Here is a 15,532-nt window from a genome sequence, read left to right on the forward strand (position 1 = left end):
TGTTGTAAGTGTGACATGCAGGCTCTTGTTCCTCCCTGGAGAAAATGCGCAGCTAATATTGGTGACTGTGCTGAAAAATTATTTTTTGTAGCTGAGAATTTGCTCTATGAATAGTGTTATTATGCTATTTGTCCCTACTGTAGTTTTCATGGAAAAAAATAGGAGACATTACTTTCAGAGTGGCCTACAAGTATGTATGGATACATAAGAAAATAAGCAAGACAATTAACAGTGCAGTCACACCACATGACCAAACAGTAACTGAGAATCAGCTGCTGGAAATAATCTCGTAAATTAGAACTGTTACATTTCAGTACCAGAATTGTTTCACTGATAACCCCAAAAGATGACCAACAGGTATATCAGATTTTCTTAATTTCTTCCACAGAAAACTGTATTTTCAATTCCAGTTTTGCACATGCAAAATAATACAAAGTTCACGATGGTGGAGAAAATACAGTGAAGCATGCAAAAAGAATTTTAAATGTCTGTGGTAGGCCAGGAGGAATGGCAGAATGACTGAAATGAAACTTTTACAGAGTGACTTCCAGATAAAGGAATAAGGCTTGTAAATGTCCTCCCACTTAAACAAAGCTGCAGCTGAAACCAACTGGCCTACTCTCAGGACCAGGTAACAGCTCACACCTGGTGGGCACCATGCTGGGCTCAATGCCACATTTGCCCCGGACTTTCAGTTATATGAGGGTTCTGTCTCTCACTTGATGACTGTGCCAGACGTTTCGTTTTGCTGAGATGTACCTCTAGGGAGCTCTGTGATACTTTGAGATGGCACAGAAAGATAAAGAGGAACGTACTGGATTCAGAAAAGCAACATCCAAACTACTAAGAGAAAATGCCCGACCTCACCAAATTTACACCAACGTGGACAAGGCGGGGTTTGAGACTCTTGGAAGAGGTCACTGTTCATTGGTCTAGGTGTTCCCAGAGCTTCTTAACATCCTCACATGCCCAGATGAAATGCTATGAGAGAAAAATGTCCACAAGAGGAGAAACTCCTAATTCCATTTGTGTGATAAATGGTTGCAAAATAATTTGATGTACAAGAGTCAAAGGAGGGATCGTTGCCAAGCTTTTGAAATCAGATGCCTTTTCTTTGAGGGACATTTGATTGAGGGACAAACAAGGGACAATTTCATCATACAAGAACGGGCAAAATAAAGACAGTAAGCAGTTTTCAATTAATTATCTTTATCTTCCTGAAAGACCTGCTAAATATACAGAGATGCCAGATCATGGACTGATACAGATCGTCCTGGAGTTCTCCTATGAGTTTATTTTTTCCCCTTCAGACTCCGTGTAAAGAAAGGCAAAGAAAGTCTGTCTGGTCATGCACCTGGCACACATTCTTGTATCCATGGAGACAAAGTATCAGAAAGGAGAAAAAGAACATTTTTAAGTGACCCTGACATTTGATACTGATGCAAAAACAAGGAAAGGAATGACCTAGTTGGAAGCCAAAAGCATGAAGTTTCTTTATTTCCTATGATTTAGTATCTCTCTCCCTCACATAGGGCAGATTCTTTTATAGACACTCCAGCATATGGGCCAGTGGAGCTCCAGCAAGTCTCCAAATGGCACAGTAGAAAGTTTCAAGCCTTACATTCAGCTTTTCTCTTTTAGCTCCTGTCCTGGAAGACATGTAGGTTGCTTTATTATTATTATTACTATTATTTGATGGAATAAATGATTTGTTTGTATCTGTATGAACAGAACTTAAAAGCGATTTGATGATTAGATGAATTGGAATTGACAGAGAGACCAATTCGTTAGGTTTGTATTAAAACTGTGGTAAAAACTGGCTTCTAGCTTCCAGACAATTTAATCAGATAAAAAATATCAGTGACTTTGTAAAAACACCCATAGAGTCTGTTTAACCAGACTTACAAATTATTTTTTCCCATAATAAATAGAAAGATGTGTTTACATTGCCTGCTTTTGCTTTTAAAGCATCTCATAAACATTACAAAACAATAATTCACAGCATTCTGAGAAGTAGTCTGGCAGTTTGCTCACCTTACAAGTATAAAAACAAGGAAGAGAAACTTGATCTCAGGAAGTTTTTGGTGCACAAGTCAATATGATTTTACTTGCTGCATGTCCCATAAACACAATGAATATTTATGATTGGGACTCATTAAATGGGTGAACAAATAAATGGCCAATTATACACACCATCAGGGTAGATAACGCATCTGACATGCACTTGCAGTTGTTTAACAAGAATTTGGAAAATCAGGTCCTCCCTCTCAAACCTGACTCCTTCGCCGGGGGGCTGCCCAACAGCACAGGGCTCCTGGCTATAATGCCCACGCCTTACAAAGTCACCGCAGAGTTTTGCCACAACAACCCCAGTCTCAGGAGAATCCTGAAAAGTTGTCCCCTTTCAGCACTGCTTTATCATCCAAGTCCAACCATCATGATGAACCACACAAAAGAGCAGATGTTGCTTTACAGCCCTCTGCAAATATCAAAACCAAAACTCCGGCAGATCTCAAGAGGCTTCAGATCCAGCCCACGATGGAAGAACTTGATTTTCTAAGAGCCTTGACATATCAAATATCATCTGAGCATTCAGGTGGGAGCCTGCCCTCACACCACAGACTGCACCTAGGCTGTAGTGAGCGCCGAGGGCACAGCAGCGTACCCCTATAGGGCCCACGGCCCCTACCCACCTGCATGACATGGGGTGCCACAGGACCGAGGTGCCACAAGGCACAGCGCTGCAGGGCTGGGGTGCTGCAGGGCAAGGTGCCCCACACCTCCTCTGCTGGCCACAAAGCAGGACTTGGCCACTCAGAGCCAAGCTGAGCAATCACCCAGTCATCTGCCCAACTTTATTCAGAAGCATTACACTTTTGGCTAAGCGGCTACAACCTGGAGCTGTCTCCAGCCTGCAGGCTGGGCAATAAAATCCTTTGTCTGACAAACCCATCACAGAGGTTTGCTCACACTGTCACTCGGGCATAGAATCCCAAGCACATTCCCAAGCCTCCTTTAAGGAATTAACGCTTGCTTGCTTTGCCATCCCGAGAGTGTTTACAGAGCCAAAACAACCGTGCTTGCAGTACACTGTGCAAAGAGGTGATGACATCAGGAAGATAGGTCACAAGCTTGAGTTTATAGTCATTACACTTACACTGGTATGGCTTTTCATCCACTCGGTATAATCTTATGACCCCACAACTTTACAACCCTCCACTCTCTGGGTTTCATAGCACCTCTCCACTCCGGGTTAATCATTTCTCTGTCATTATCTGCCAAGAGTTCTTATCTCTTCTGCTGTCACTTTATAACAGGGCCTTCTTATCAAGCTGTACTAAATCACGTGATGGGGCCAAACCTATCACAAGTTCCAATTCTTCTGATTAGAGACTATCATGAAATGGGATACATGGTTTACAGCAGGTCACTAATGCTGGAAAAAGTACAGAGTCCACTGAAAGACATGCTTGTTACTTTCTGAATTCTGGGATAATTTTTTTGTTGTTGTTCATCACTCCGACTTTCACTGAGGGTTATTATAGCCTTGGTCTCAAGGCCAGAAAAGTTTACAGGCTGCACCTCTTCCGTACTCAATGCTGTACACCTTGCACCCAAGGGTACTGTATATTTACACTCAATGATGTCTTCTAGTTCTCACACGGCCATCATACAGGAATCTATAAAACATGGACTTACATCAGTCGGTAAGTAACAGTTTTCTGTTTTGATGACTCTGCGTAAATATATGAGATTGAGGCTGCCCAAACCAAAAAAAATCATTACGATTGGGCAAGCAAACAAAACTGATTAATTTACATGTGTTTTTAGGCAAATGAGAACTTTATGACGCTATGTAAAATGAAAGTAAACAGCCGATGACTGAGTGAATGATTTTTTCCTGCAGAGATAATGTGATTACCAAATTTACCATTGGACCATTAATAGTATTTTTAAATACTATAATTGCTAATTACTAAGAAATTGCATATGCGCGTGTGTGTATCAGCACTGGTGAAAAGCATAAATTGCTACCGGCCTGACTGTTGTTACTGAATAAAACCTCAGGAATGTTTTCAGGGTATTTTTGTTGTTGTTGCAGTTCTGTAAGTAACATGGGTGTTAAATACAGATTCTTTTTAGTATCTAAAACACATACAGATATTCATTTAGTAGGGATGGGCTAGATAGTGAAGGTCGGTTGATACCTCAGAGCAGTGAAGAAACACTTTCAGATATGGAACAGCACCCACTCGCTCTCCACTGAGCAAGCCAGCTGGCGCAGGTTGCTCTGGCTTTCCAACACGAGGGATCTGTGCCCCAGCTGCCCAGGTCTGCAGGGGCTGTGGTGAAGCCCCAGCAGGGCTGCAGATGGCATGCCAAAGCAGACTGCTCCTACATGGACTGGGAGGCTGTTCTGCCTGTGCAAGGCAGCTCAGCCACGCCGCAGGTTCCACAGCCGCTGGCTGTGCAAGGCTGTGCCTTGGCACGGCAGTTTATGGCAAGGATGAAAAAGGGAGCTTTGGCCCAGGGCCCACGTACCTGGGATCACTACCCTCTTCTTACCCCAAAGTGCGTCACTGTGTGCAGGCAAGGCACTCGTCCTGATGCAGGGTGTGATATGGGCCCCTTGCCATCAAGGCACTGCAGCGATGGAAGGTGCAGCAACAGCTGCAGGAAGTACCCTCAAATCTAGCTGAAACCTGATCTTGATCTCCTAGGTTGAGCTGCTCCTTCTCCAGAGAAGGGGAGGGTACCCATGGACAGGTTCCCACTTGGGACCCAGCTGTGCCCCAGGCCGCCGGCCCCCAGGAGCTCCTTGCTCACCCCCTCCTCCTGCTCTACACCTCCCACACAAGGGCCATGCCCAACATCACAGCACACTTTGCTGGGCTGTGAATGAATGGCTGGAGGATAATGTGCTATAACTGTTCTGTAAGGGTACCCATCCACAACAGTAGAAGAAGGAAAAATGAGACATTCCTCTCCATCATACTTACACCAAATATATTTAGGGTTCTCTAAATCATGTAGATATGAAGGACAGAGGGTTGTGAATTAGCAAAACCCTGTTGTCACCACACTTCCAAAATGCACTCATGTGCCGTGCTGTGGTCATACCAGGTCACATTCTCTAAGCAAGGCGCAGGAAAAGCAGATCTGAATCCTGTGCCAGTCTCTGAAATCCTAAGTGCTCTCTGTCCAGGGTAGGACTGTTGCCTTGTGTGGCACAGCACTGCCACAGCTCCTGGTGGCTTTCCTGACAAGTCTAACCTGATGTGTGTACCCTGAATACCACGTGCCCTTAGGGTTAAATGTAAGGAGGAGCAGGATCCTGCTCTTATTTGCTCTCCCTTCATGGAATAAGCACAATCTGCACAAATGCCAAGTAGACTAAATCTCATCTCTGGACTTTCCCTTCTGTCCAGTCCTTCCCAGCACATCCTTTGCTCTTTCCTCCCCACGCCAAAACAAAGCAGGTGAGTGTGTGAGGTGCTCCTGTTGGGGGCACTTGTGCATGAACAGCCAGTGCTTATCCACTGGGATAAGTCAGTCCGTGGTACAGAGCAGCAACATACCACTGCAAGGGTGAGCCCGCTTCCTCTTGGCCTTGTCCAGTTCCCATGAACACCAATAAAACTCCTTCTCTCATTTAAAGGGGAGTGGATCTGCCCCTCAGAGAGCAAACAGCCAGAATGGAGCTGACACCTGCTTTTAGGTTTACAGTCATGTAGTAAAAAAAAAGTAGCTGAAATTCACGGGATCTTACTAGAACATCACATCTTCCAGGTGAAGATTATCATACAGTCCTCTGGAAGTGCCTTGATTTTTTTCTGGTTGGATTCCTAGGCAGCACAAAGTCACTCAACCAGCTGGATTTTCCTCCAGTCATACCGCTGTCTTAGCATCCTTAGGGACATTGCAATTGGTGTAAGCATGACTATATGACAGAAATACCTATATACCTATGACTATATAACAGAAATAACTGTTTCATTAACTTAAAAAAATAGTTGCAGAGCAGGACAAATAATCTCCTTGCAATTTCTTACTTTGAGGCTTTTCAGCTTGTGTAATACTTACTGCCATCTTAATTTTAATGTCATCAATGTAATCAAAATTCTGGTTAGAATTTACAGTATTCTAACCAGTGCTGTCCAGTTTGGCAAGGTTTGTTTGTATGGATTACTACTATTAGCATGCATGTATCATGCACTTTCACATCACTGGCAAAGACAGCAAATGCTGTCTTTACAAGTTTGGATGAGGATTCTGGCCAGCAGAGCAAGCAAAGCTTCCATGGGAATGAGCAGAGGTTGAGTGCAGGGCAGCTTTTAACAGTGACATCTCAATGCTAATCATGACTTCTACGCAGTTTTCCTCTCCTTAAATATTTCTGCCATCATTATACTGCAAATGAACTATTTAGAAAAGTGGCATATACACTTGGTTCTCTTCAGTCTTATAAGGAAGTTTAATTTTAAATACTCAAATACATGGAGCAAAACAACAATGATGATGCCTGTGGTTTCCAGAGGAAAAGCCTCCAGTCACCCATCCATGTGGGCATCTAGGAGGTCAGCTCCCAGCCAGTCCTTAACAGGGTGGCAGGGAAGAATTACCTGCAGCAAGAGCTGTGCCTTGCTGCGGTGAGGACAGAAACGTTACTGAAGTGTAGAGTTTACTCTCCTATTCCACAAGTATTGCAGAGCTGATATGTGCATCAGTAGGTATAAGATATATTAATACATAGTTATAAATAATGGACAGCCTTGCATACATACACAATCATTATCGAGATTTCTCAATATAAACCTTGCAATTTTATCTTTTCATGGTTTGTTTTATGATTATACACCTATGTGCGGAGAACCCTTAGATGATACATATACATCTATGAGCTCTGGGTTTGCTCACGATAAAGATCAGCTATTAAACTACTTTTTGTAAATAAAGTTTGCAAGCTTCAAAACATAATCACTATTTGGGAGGGGAGGGGGCAGGAACGGACCTAAAACATTTCCTTTTTATTTTTTTTATTTTTCGCCAGCAGATCAAGGTCAGTTGCCTCAGCAAAAGAAATTTCATTTTTAAGTCTGTCTGTGCAGGATAGAAATCAATTATCTCTTATGGTACAGAGGCCAGCGCTCAGCCCTGACAGGAGCCTTGCTTTATACACAAATATATTTGGAGTACTTCCAGACCAGGCTGCAGCCTTTGTAACTAAGATGCTCCACGCGCAGCTTCAAAGGGGCAGCGCAGCCGAGACAAACGGACCCCACCGGCAAAAAAAACCAAATACCTGGGTGGCTGTTTGCACCCAGGCGGTTGGGCCCGGCCCCGGCGGGCAGCGCTGCCGAGCACCCCTCGCCGCGCCGCGCCGCCCCGTGCAGGGCTGGGACTGCGGTTCCGCTGCGGGGCGGGCGCAGGGAGGGGCCCGCTGAGTGTCCTCGGGGCGAGGACGTTTTCCCTCCGCGCGGTTAGCGGCAACAGGTCCGAGCAGTGCTGGGATAGAATGCGCCTCCCCTACGAAAGGCATAGCGTTTAGCGTTAAGAAAGAAAGAAAACTAGCGTGTTTTCTACTTGCAAAACCGACTCTTTGAGTGTGTTAGGCTAAAGGCTGGCTTGCGCCGAAGGCTGCGGCTCGCCGCCGGTGCCGCCGGTGCTGCCGATGCAGGGAACCCCCCCGCAAGCTCCGGGCAGGGCTCGTCTCTCCCGAGGCGCCCGTGCCTTCGGCCGCCCGGGCCGGCCGCGCTGCCTCAGCCCTCGCCTCCCCCCGGGCACCGCAGGAGCGCCGGCAGCCCTTCGGGGAGCCGCCGGGAGAGCCGCTGCCCAGAGCCGTCAGGGGGCACCGCGCTGCGCCCCGAGCCCGGCGGGCTGCGGCAGGACGGGGTGCGGCATCGCAACGCCTTCCGGTGAGTCACCGGCAATAAAAGAAAAGCAATCACGGAGGTGCTTTGCCACCCACTTGGCCCGACGCGCTCCTCGCCCTGGAGTATCCCGCAGTTTCGCATCACCCGTCGCTGCCAGGTGTTTATAAGGCAGCAGGGCGTTCCAGCGTGCAGCAGTAACCTCGGCCGGGCGTTAAAAATAGCTTCTCGGTCAATAATTGACTGCTTGGAAAAGGCTCTCCGGTTCGGACCGGAGAGGATCGGCATCTCCGCAAGGCAGCGGTGATGACTTGCAGCAGAAAAAACGCAACAGGCTTTGGAAAGTGATCCTCTGTGGTGTGCGTTTTGCTTCAGAAAGCACTGCAGCCCGATCACTGTCTCTGATTTGCTGACAGCGGATCAAAAACATTACGGAAAAATAAAGCATGTTTTTGTGCTTTCTGCCGTTTTCTGGAAGGGACAGTTTGCTTTCTAAAGCCTGAGCTGGAAGCACTAACAACCTCCGCCCAACTGAATCCCTAGGAACCAAAAGTAACGCTCCTTGGCTAAGTGATGAGAGGAGCTCGTGGGCTGTGCGACTTTGGCGGTGTCAGGGAACTCTCCCTGTTGTACCGTGGGGGTGACTGTGATGGTAGGGATGGCAGGGATACGGCGGGGGTGAAGACATGGGGTAAGAGATGAGAGGTAAAAGAAGGAAAAAGAAAAAGAAAAAGAAAAAGAAAAAGAAAAAGAAAAAGAAAAAGAAAGGAATAGAGCCTGTGATAGATACATATTTCCTGGTATAAACAATCTCGTAAAGTTGGGAGTGAGAAGTGAGTGAGATGAAGCAGACGCAGCATTACAAATGTTGCAGCTGCAGAGGGGAGCTGCTCACGCCGCTCAGTCACACGCTGCTTGCCCGGGGGCACTGCCCGTGTATGTCCGGGGCTGGGCAGCGTGAGGCGGCATGGGGCAGCACAGAGCGGCACGGGGAGGTGTGCCGCTAGGGCTGGGCTGCTAGGGATCGCTTGGGCCAGCTCCGTGGCAGGGACTTCACCCACAACTGTCTGAAGGCACCGATTTTGGGGAGACATCCTTGAGATTCACTCTGGGGCTAAAAACGTGATACTTGGAAGAAAAGCTTGCTTGCTGGGAACATAAACCCAACCTTCTTCGGGCCACTTTCCCCCACAGAGGTGGCAGGGAGCGCTACCTGCTGCTCAGATCATCGGGGATGGGGATGTCTCTGTGTGTGCAACATCAGCACCAGTTCTGCGGCCTCTTTGAAGCCGTAAGAAATTGGAGCTTGAAGTATCGCCGCACAGAACCCTCTGCTTTCTAACAGAGAGGTGGAAGAAGTTTCAAATTATTGAAAATCAGTCTGTGTGCTTTTTTTTAATGTAAATGAACATACATTTAAATAGGGAAGTATAAAATATTCCAGGTCTTGCTCCTTGTACTAATCAAGGCTGCTGGAGGCTCCCCGAGCCATCATCTTTTATAATTATAATTACACGCGTCAATCAAGACCTTCAGGCAAAGTCAGAACAAGGCAGGCAAACTCAGGAGAGAAATCACGTTTAAAAAAAAAAAGTTTGGAGAACTTGGTAAGGAATGGAGAAGAGATTAGAAGAAAGGGTAATTAAGGTTGCTCAAGGCAATCGTGAGTGCTAGGACTCCATGTTAAATTAAACATAGCCACAAGGGACCAGGTATCATTTATAATGTGTACTGCCCTAAACTGTTACTTTGGAGAAACGTGGATGTGTAATAAGCTTTCCAAAGTATGTCCATCTGTAGCGATGGCTGGCAGAGCAGCTCTGCAGCGCTGTGCTTGCCCAACCCCTGCCCGGCAGAACGATGTGTAGCCCATGAGTGAGACCAGAGCTCCCGAGGCCCGCCGCCAGGGCCGGGCCCGGGGTGAGGGCGTTCCGGCCGTTCTGCCGGGGCTGCCCGCGTGGCTCTCTGCCCTATTTTTCGCCCAAACGCGGGGGCTTTTCTCGGAGCAAAACTCACGAGAGCAGAGGCACGGGGCGCCTCGGCGGGCGGCGTGACCGAGAGGGGAGGGAGCGGCGGTTCCCCGACGGCTCGGCGGGTCTCCCTCTCGCAGGGCCCGAAGCCGCGGCCCCGCCGAGAGCGCGGCCCCCGGCCCCAGCTCAGAGCTTCGAGCCACGAGCCCCGGGGCGGGCGGCCGAAGGAGCGGAGCTGCCGCTGCGCTCAGCCCCGGCCAGAGCCGGGCAGCAGTCGGGAGCCGGCCCGGGTGACGCCGCATGGCGACGCCGTCCCGAGGGCTTGTTTGTGACTGAGGCCGGGGGGAGAAGCTCCTCAGCGGCCGCACGGTCTCGCCCGGCCCGCTCCTTACCGAGGCACGGGCGCACTCCCTCGGGGGCTCTCGGCTGCCCCGCAGAGCACCGCGCTGGTGCCCCGCGGCTCGTCACGCCTCTGCATCGCGCTGCAGGAGAACCGCTAAGGTGTGAAGTTACAGCTTGAGAAATAACGCGATGACATAGACCAAAACTTCGGAATGACAAAACGTAAGGAGCCCGTAAGCTCCGAACTTCAATGCGCTCTGGGTCCAGCCCCACAAAGCTAAACACCCTGCACAGAGCAGGAAAGACGGAACTCTCTGTCTGTGTAGGTTCAGGGTCTGCACTCAGTTAAGCAAAGCTCTCCCCGTCGGTGGGTGAGAAAAGTTCGAACTGTGGAGAAAATGGCACACGCGATGCACTCCGGCCCCACTCCCTTTCATTCATCACAAGCGGCTGTAAGCGGCTGCTCCGCAATCTGTCCTAGCCGATGGGAAAAGCGGCCCAGCGCCGCGGACAGTTCCGTGCCTCACTTTCAATCGGAAGCAGTTTTCGGCTTTTAGTATACAGAACGGTGACTGAAATCTCAGAGCAGCACGGGCGGGGGGTCTCGGATGCTTGCAGAGGTGACAATAGCGCTCAGTCCACACCGCCCGGTGGGGGTGACCGGAGCCCGCGGTGCCCACCGAACGGCCGGGACGGGCGGGGCAGCGGGGCGGGCGGACCCCCGGCCCCAGCGCGGCTGTGCGGGGCTGCTTCGCACTGCGGGGCCGCCCGGCTCCCGCTGAGACGCCCGCTCGAGAGAAACAAGTTATCTGAGATAACGCGGGGAGCAGTACCGCTCGCCGCACCGTGAGCTGGAGAAGGGAAGCTCTTGCTCAAGCGATGGCTCGGCCGGGGCATCGGATTTTGTGCAAACGATGCAACCGGCACCGATAGATTTCGCAAGAAGTTTTAGGGAAAGGAGACGCTACGAGCCAGAATAGATAGGCGAGCTCCCGCCCTCTACATTCAGGCTCTGGGGCAGAGAGGCGGCAGCGGGTCCCGAGGGCCGGGGCTCCCCAGACGCCGAGGTTCCCGCTGCCCGCCCCCCCCCCCCACCCCCCGCAGGGAGACAGGCGAGCGCCGGGGGTCCCGCGGGAGGCAGAGGGGAGCTGCAGCGGGGTGCGCGGCGGGCCGAGGGCTGTCGGGCTGCTCTGGGGCGGGCGGGTTCGGCTGCGGCCCTCAGCCCGGCCAACAAGCGGGCGGGGGGCGATCACGCTGTGTGCGAGCGTGTGTGCGCGCGTGTGTCGCGCGGGGGTGTCCTCGCTTCTCCTCCGCCGTATTGGCTGCGAGAGCCGTGTCGGTGCCCCCCTTCGCCGAAGCCCCCGCGGCCTCCGGGCTCCGGGAGCGCCTCCCCACGCGTCCGGGGCGAGAGGTCCCGGCTCGGCACCTCCGCACTTGTGGCGGGGGAAAGGGGGAGGAGGAGGAGGAGGGAGGAAGGGAGGAGGGGACCGGGGGTGGGAACCCTGTCCAGCGGCACCGGCGGCGGCAGAGCGCTCCCGTGCACTGCGCCTCTCCGCATGGATCGGGGCGCCGGGCTGCAGCCGTGCTGAGCCCCGGGCGGAGCTGCTGCGGGCTCCCGGGGTCGCTCCTTCCTCTCCGACACCCCCCGGTCTTCCTCCTCCTCCTCTCCTCTCCGCCCCCGCCCCCGCCGCCTGCAGACCGACAACCGCTCCGCGGCTCTCCCGGCCGCGGGCACCCGGCGGCGCTTCCCGGCGGCCGGGGCCGCTCGGCGCTCCCGCTGCAGCGGGGCAAGGGCCGGCGCGGAGCGGAGGGAGGGAAGAGGAGGAGGAGGAGGAAGAAGAGGCGTCGGCCGCCGAGCGCCCCGCGGTCCCGCTAAATCTGTGCTGCCGTGTCCAGGTGCCGGTGCCGCGGACGGACACGGAGCCCCCAGCCCGGCCCGCAGCCGCCCTGTCATGCTGCCCAAAGTGGAGACGGAGGCCCTGGGACTCGCCCGGTCGAATGGGGAACAGGGGCAGATGCCAGAAAACATGCAAGGTAAGGGGGGAATTGCACGGCGCTCCCCCTCCGCGCACGCTCGGCTCCCCACCCCTGCAAACCGCCCTCGCGTCCTGCCAAAAAAGTTTAGGGCTGCCGCCCGCGAGCTCCGCCGAACTCGCGCCTTCGCGGCTCGGGCACCAAATCACCGGCGCTGGATCGCGGTAGGGCCCGGCCGGGAGGCGCGGCCGCGGCGGTCGGGAGCCTCGCCCGAGGGACACCGGCGCTGGCGTCCCATCCCCGCTCCGCCCGAAACTATCGCCAAGTTTACGGCGACGGAGCCGCGCAGGACAGTCCGGGAGAACAGCCCGCGTGCCAACCGCGGGGCCCGAGGGGACAGCACAGGTGGCAGCGGCCGCGGGGCGAAACTTCGCCCGGAGCCCCGGCGCGCGTGCACCGTTCCGGGTCCCCCCGCGGGCGACGGCGGGACGCACGAGCTGGAAGCGCCTCGCCTGGCCGGGCCGGGTCGGGGGCTGCGAGGATCGGTTCCCGCGGCCCCGTGAACGGGAGCTGCCCGCTCCGCCCCCTGCCTGCCCCGAGCGGCGGGTTCTGCCCCGTGGCTCTTCGGAAGCCGTCCCCCGTCCTCCCGGGAGCCCGCAGGGAAGTAGGGGTGCAGTGGGCCGGGGGCTCGGAGGTGCCGGGGGCGGCCCGCCCGCCCCTTTCTTCGCCCGCAGAGGAGGCTCCCCACCCAGCGCTCGGAAAACCCCTGCTTTCCCACTCGGGTTTTTTTGTTGTTTTTTGTGTTTTTTTTTTTTTTTTTTTTTTTTTTTCCTGCGAGGAGAGAGAACTCGGTCCCAGCGCCGGGTCCCGGAGCGGCGGCCGAGGGAGCAGAGGGGAGGGCCGGGCTTCTCTCCTCCCCCGTCCGCCACCGCCCCGCGTCCGCCCCACGCCGCTTGCAGGCGGTGACTCCGGCTGTGCCGAGGCCGCCCCGGAGCCGCTGCCCCGGCCGCGTGCCGGCGGGTTCATGCCCCGGCGCGCAGCTCCCGCGGCCCCCCAGCCGGGCTCCCCCCGGGGCGCTTCGGGCGGGCTACGGTCGCTCCGCCGCCCGCGACCCGCGGCAGCAGCGGGGCTACCGGGAAGGAGGCGACGTCCCGAGCGCCGCCGCTGCGCGCCCGGCGCCTCCCGCGACCACTCGGGAACCCTCCGCCGCCGCCGACCCGAGGTCCAGGGAGGGAAATCGGCGGCGCCGCTCGGGACGGGCTCGCTTTCCGTGAATCGCCCGCCGGAGCGGCCGAGCGGGCTCTTCGGAGGGAGCCCGACTCGAGCGACCGCGCTCCGCGCCCGCCTTCAGCCCGACGTGCGCCCACCGGGCGGCTCCCCGGCCCCTTCCCAGAGCGGCCCGAACGCCGGGCGCGTGGCCCCCGACACTCAGGGACGCCGGTGCCGAGCCGGGACCCGCTCCTTGCCCGCGCCACCGGGGCCGGGCGGCAGCGCCGAGCTTGAGCGCGACGCCGTGCCCGGCTGAGGCAGGTCGGAGCTGCGGGCAGCGCTCCCGCTGCGGCTCGGGGCCGGGCTGCGGAGCGGAGCGGGGGGCGGCGGTCGCCCCGAGCCCACGAGCTCCCGCTTAGCAAGTAAGTAACTTGACTGCAACGCGGCACAAAAGTGCTGGGCTGTAAGATACGAGCCTAGGCTAAGTAAATATTTGCAGGCTGATGTTGAAAGAAAACTTTAAAGGAAACAACCGAGTCACTTTAAATACGGCGGTGACGCTTCATCTTTCCATTGCACTTTCTTAAAGCCCGTTCCCGATCACTCTCGGATTTAAACGAACTCGTTAAGCTTGTGATTCCCTCAGCTAGGCGCTGAGTTAAGAGCACTCCGTGAACATAAATACTGAGAACTAAGCGTGAGGAGCCAAGGGGTTTGGCTTCACCTGTTCAGAGCCACACGGTATTGCTGTTGGGCAAAAGCTGCACACTGCAGTGCCAGCCGTACTCTGAAACATCGAACTTTCTGCAATACTTTCTGCTGTACTTTAAAGAGAACTGTTCCTCTAGAACAGTTGCAGAAAAAAGCGAGTTGTTAACGTAAATCCTAATAGAACGTGCTATTTCTCCTCTTCCCAGTGTCTCAGTTTAAAATGGTGAATTACTCTTACGACGAAGACCTGGAGGAGCTGTGTCCGGTGTGCGGAGATAAAGTGTCGGGGTACCACTACGGGCTGCTCACCTGCGAGAGCTGCAAGGTGCTGTACTCACTGCTTCATACAAACAGAAGTACAGCAAAAAAACTTTCAAAATAAGCAAAAAAAGACAAACTAAGGCAGTTAATAGTTGGGCTTATTTCTAATGTGTTTCTTGCTAGATTCTCACGAAAAATTAAGCACCAAAACGCTGTAGGATTAGAAGTGTGAAATGAGAGAGAGCTCATTTGCACAAAAGGGTAGAAACAATGTGGGCTGTTTTCGTAGCTTTAGTGTTACTTTAAAGTGTTTCGCTGTTGTAAAGTGACGTAGTTACAGCGTAACTTTTACTCCTAACTGTCCCAAATATCGATCTCCGTTGATTTAGGTACGCTTAGGCTATTTCTTTTCCCGGAGGACAAAGCCAGAGTCTCTTCAGCACAGCTCACTTTCACAGTCTCATGCAGCTGTACCATTTCCCATCCCTCGGTGCTACACAGCACATTTCTGTGACAGTGGTGACTCGGCTGTTCTTACAGCAGCCAGACACTGCCAGAGCTCACCTGACACAAAGCTACAAACGTATGACTTGTTTTCAATTGTTCCTTATTTTGAGAATAACGTTTTTGTAAAGGTAACCGCCTTTAACTACTTCCGAATTAATTTATCTGCACGGTTTTGTTACACTCAAGTTTAAATATACATGAATTTATGGCGTGATCAATTTGTCAGGTAAAAATTTGCAAAGTTCTTTACAGCCATCTAAGTAATGCACTGTAAGGAAGCTCCACGGCTTGAACAAAGCAATTTAAAACACTTAGCTGCACAGCAAAACTAACTTGGCACATTATATTTTCATTAAAACAAAATCAATGAGAATTGAATAACAAGCACTTATGCCTTTAGCACACACCACTGGGATACACGTTCACCAGAGGTATTCTGCTTGTTTTTATCTTTGCCACAGTGTTCCTACTTATTTTACAGATAACTGCTTTGAAGGGAACACTTATTTTACAATTAAGTCATGCAGAAGGAGCTGCCCAGCCTCTCCTTCCACACTGCCTACAGCCTCTTGCTAAGCTTTGATGCAAGCCCAGAAGGCAGAGCCCTAGCTCAAGAGAAGCTCCTGTAGGGTCTGGTGCTTCTTTCCTAACTTTCATTTAAACCCAACTGCAGAACTGTGTATGAAG

General features: G+C 52.7%; 1 protein-coding gene across 3 annotated transcripts in view; it reads left to right on the forward strand.

Moving 5' to 3' along the window:
* The first annotated feature begins 3,421 nt into the window (after positions 1-3,421).
* Positions 3,422-15,532, forward strand: part of NR5A2 (nuclear receptor subfamily 5 group A member 2) — an 87,094-nt gene continuing 74,983 nt past the window's right edge. The window contains exons 1-3 of one of the 3 annotated variants that reach the window (XM_042873580.1): positions 3,422-3,707; positions 12,080-12,217; positions 14,284-14,402. In XM_042873580.1, coding sequence (XP_042729514.1) covers positions 3,641-3,707; positions 12,080-12,217; positions 14,284-14,402 — 324 coding nt within the window. In that variant the 5' untranslated portion in view covers positions 3,422-3,640. Of the gene's footprint in view, positions 3,708-12,079; positions 12,218-13,721; positions 13,789-14,283; positions 14,403-15,532 lie in introns of those variants that run through there. The other 2 variants (XM_042873581.1, XM_042873582.1) reach the window with 2 other exon arrangements.

This window comes from Lagopus leucura, unplaced genomic scaffold (genome assembly GCF_019238085.1).
Source record: "Lagopus leucura isolate 7727_CA_CO unplaced genomic scaffold, USGS_WTPT01 Super-Scaffold_100009, whole genome shotgun sequence".
Classification (NCBI taxonomy): domain Eukaryota; kingdom Metazoa; phylum Chordata; class Aves; order Galliformes; family Phasianidae; genus Lagopus; species Lagopus leucura.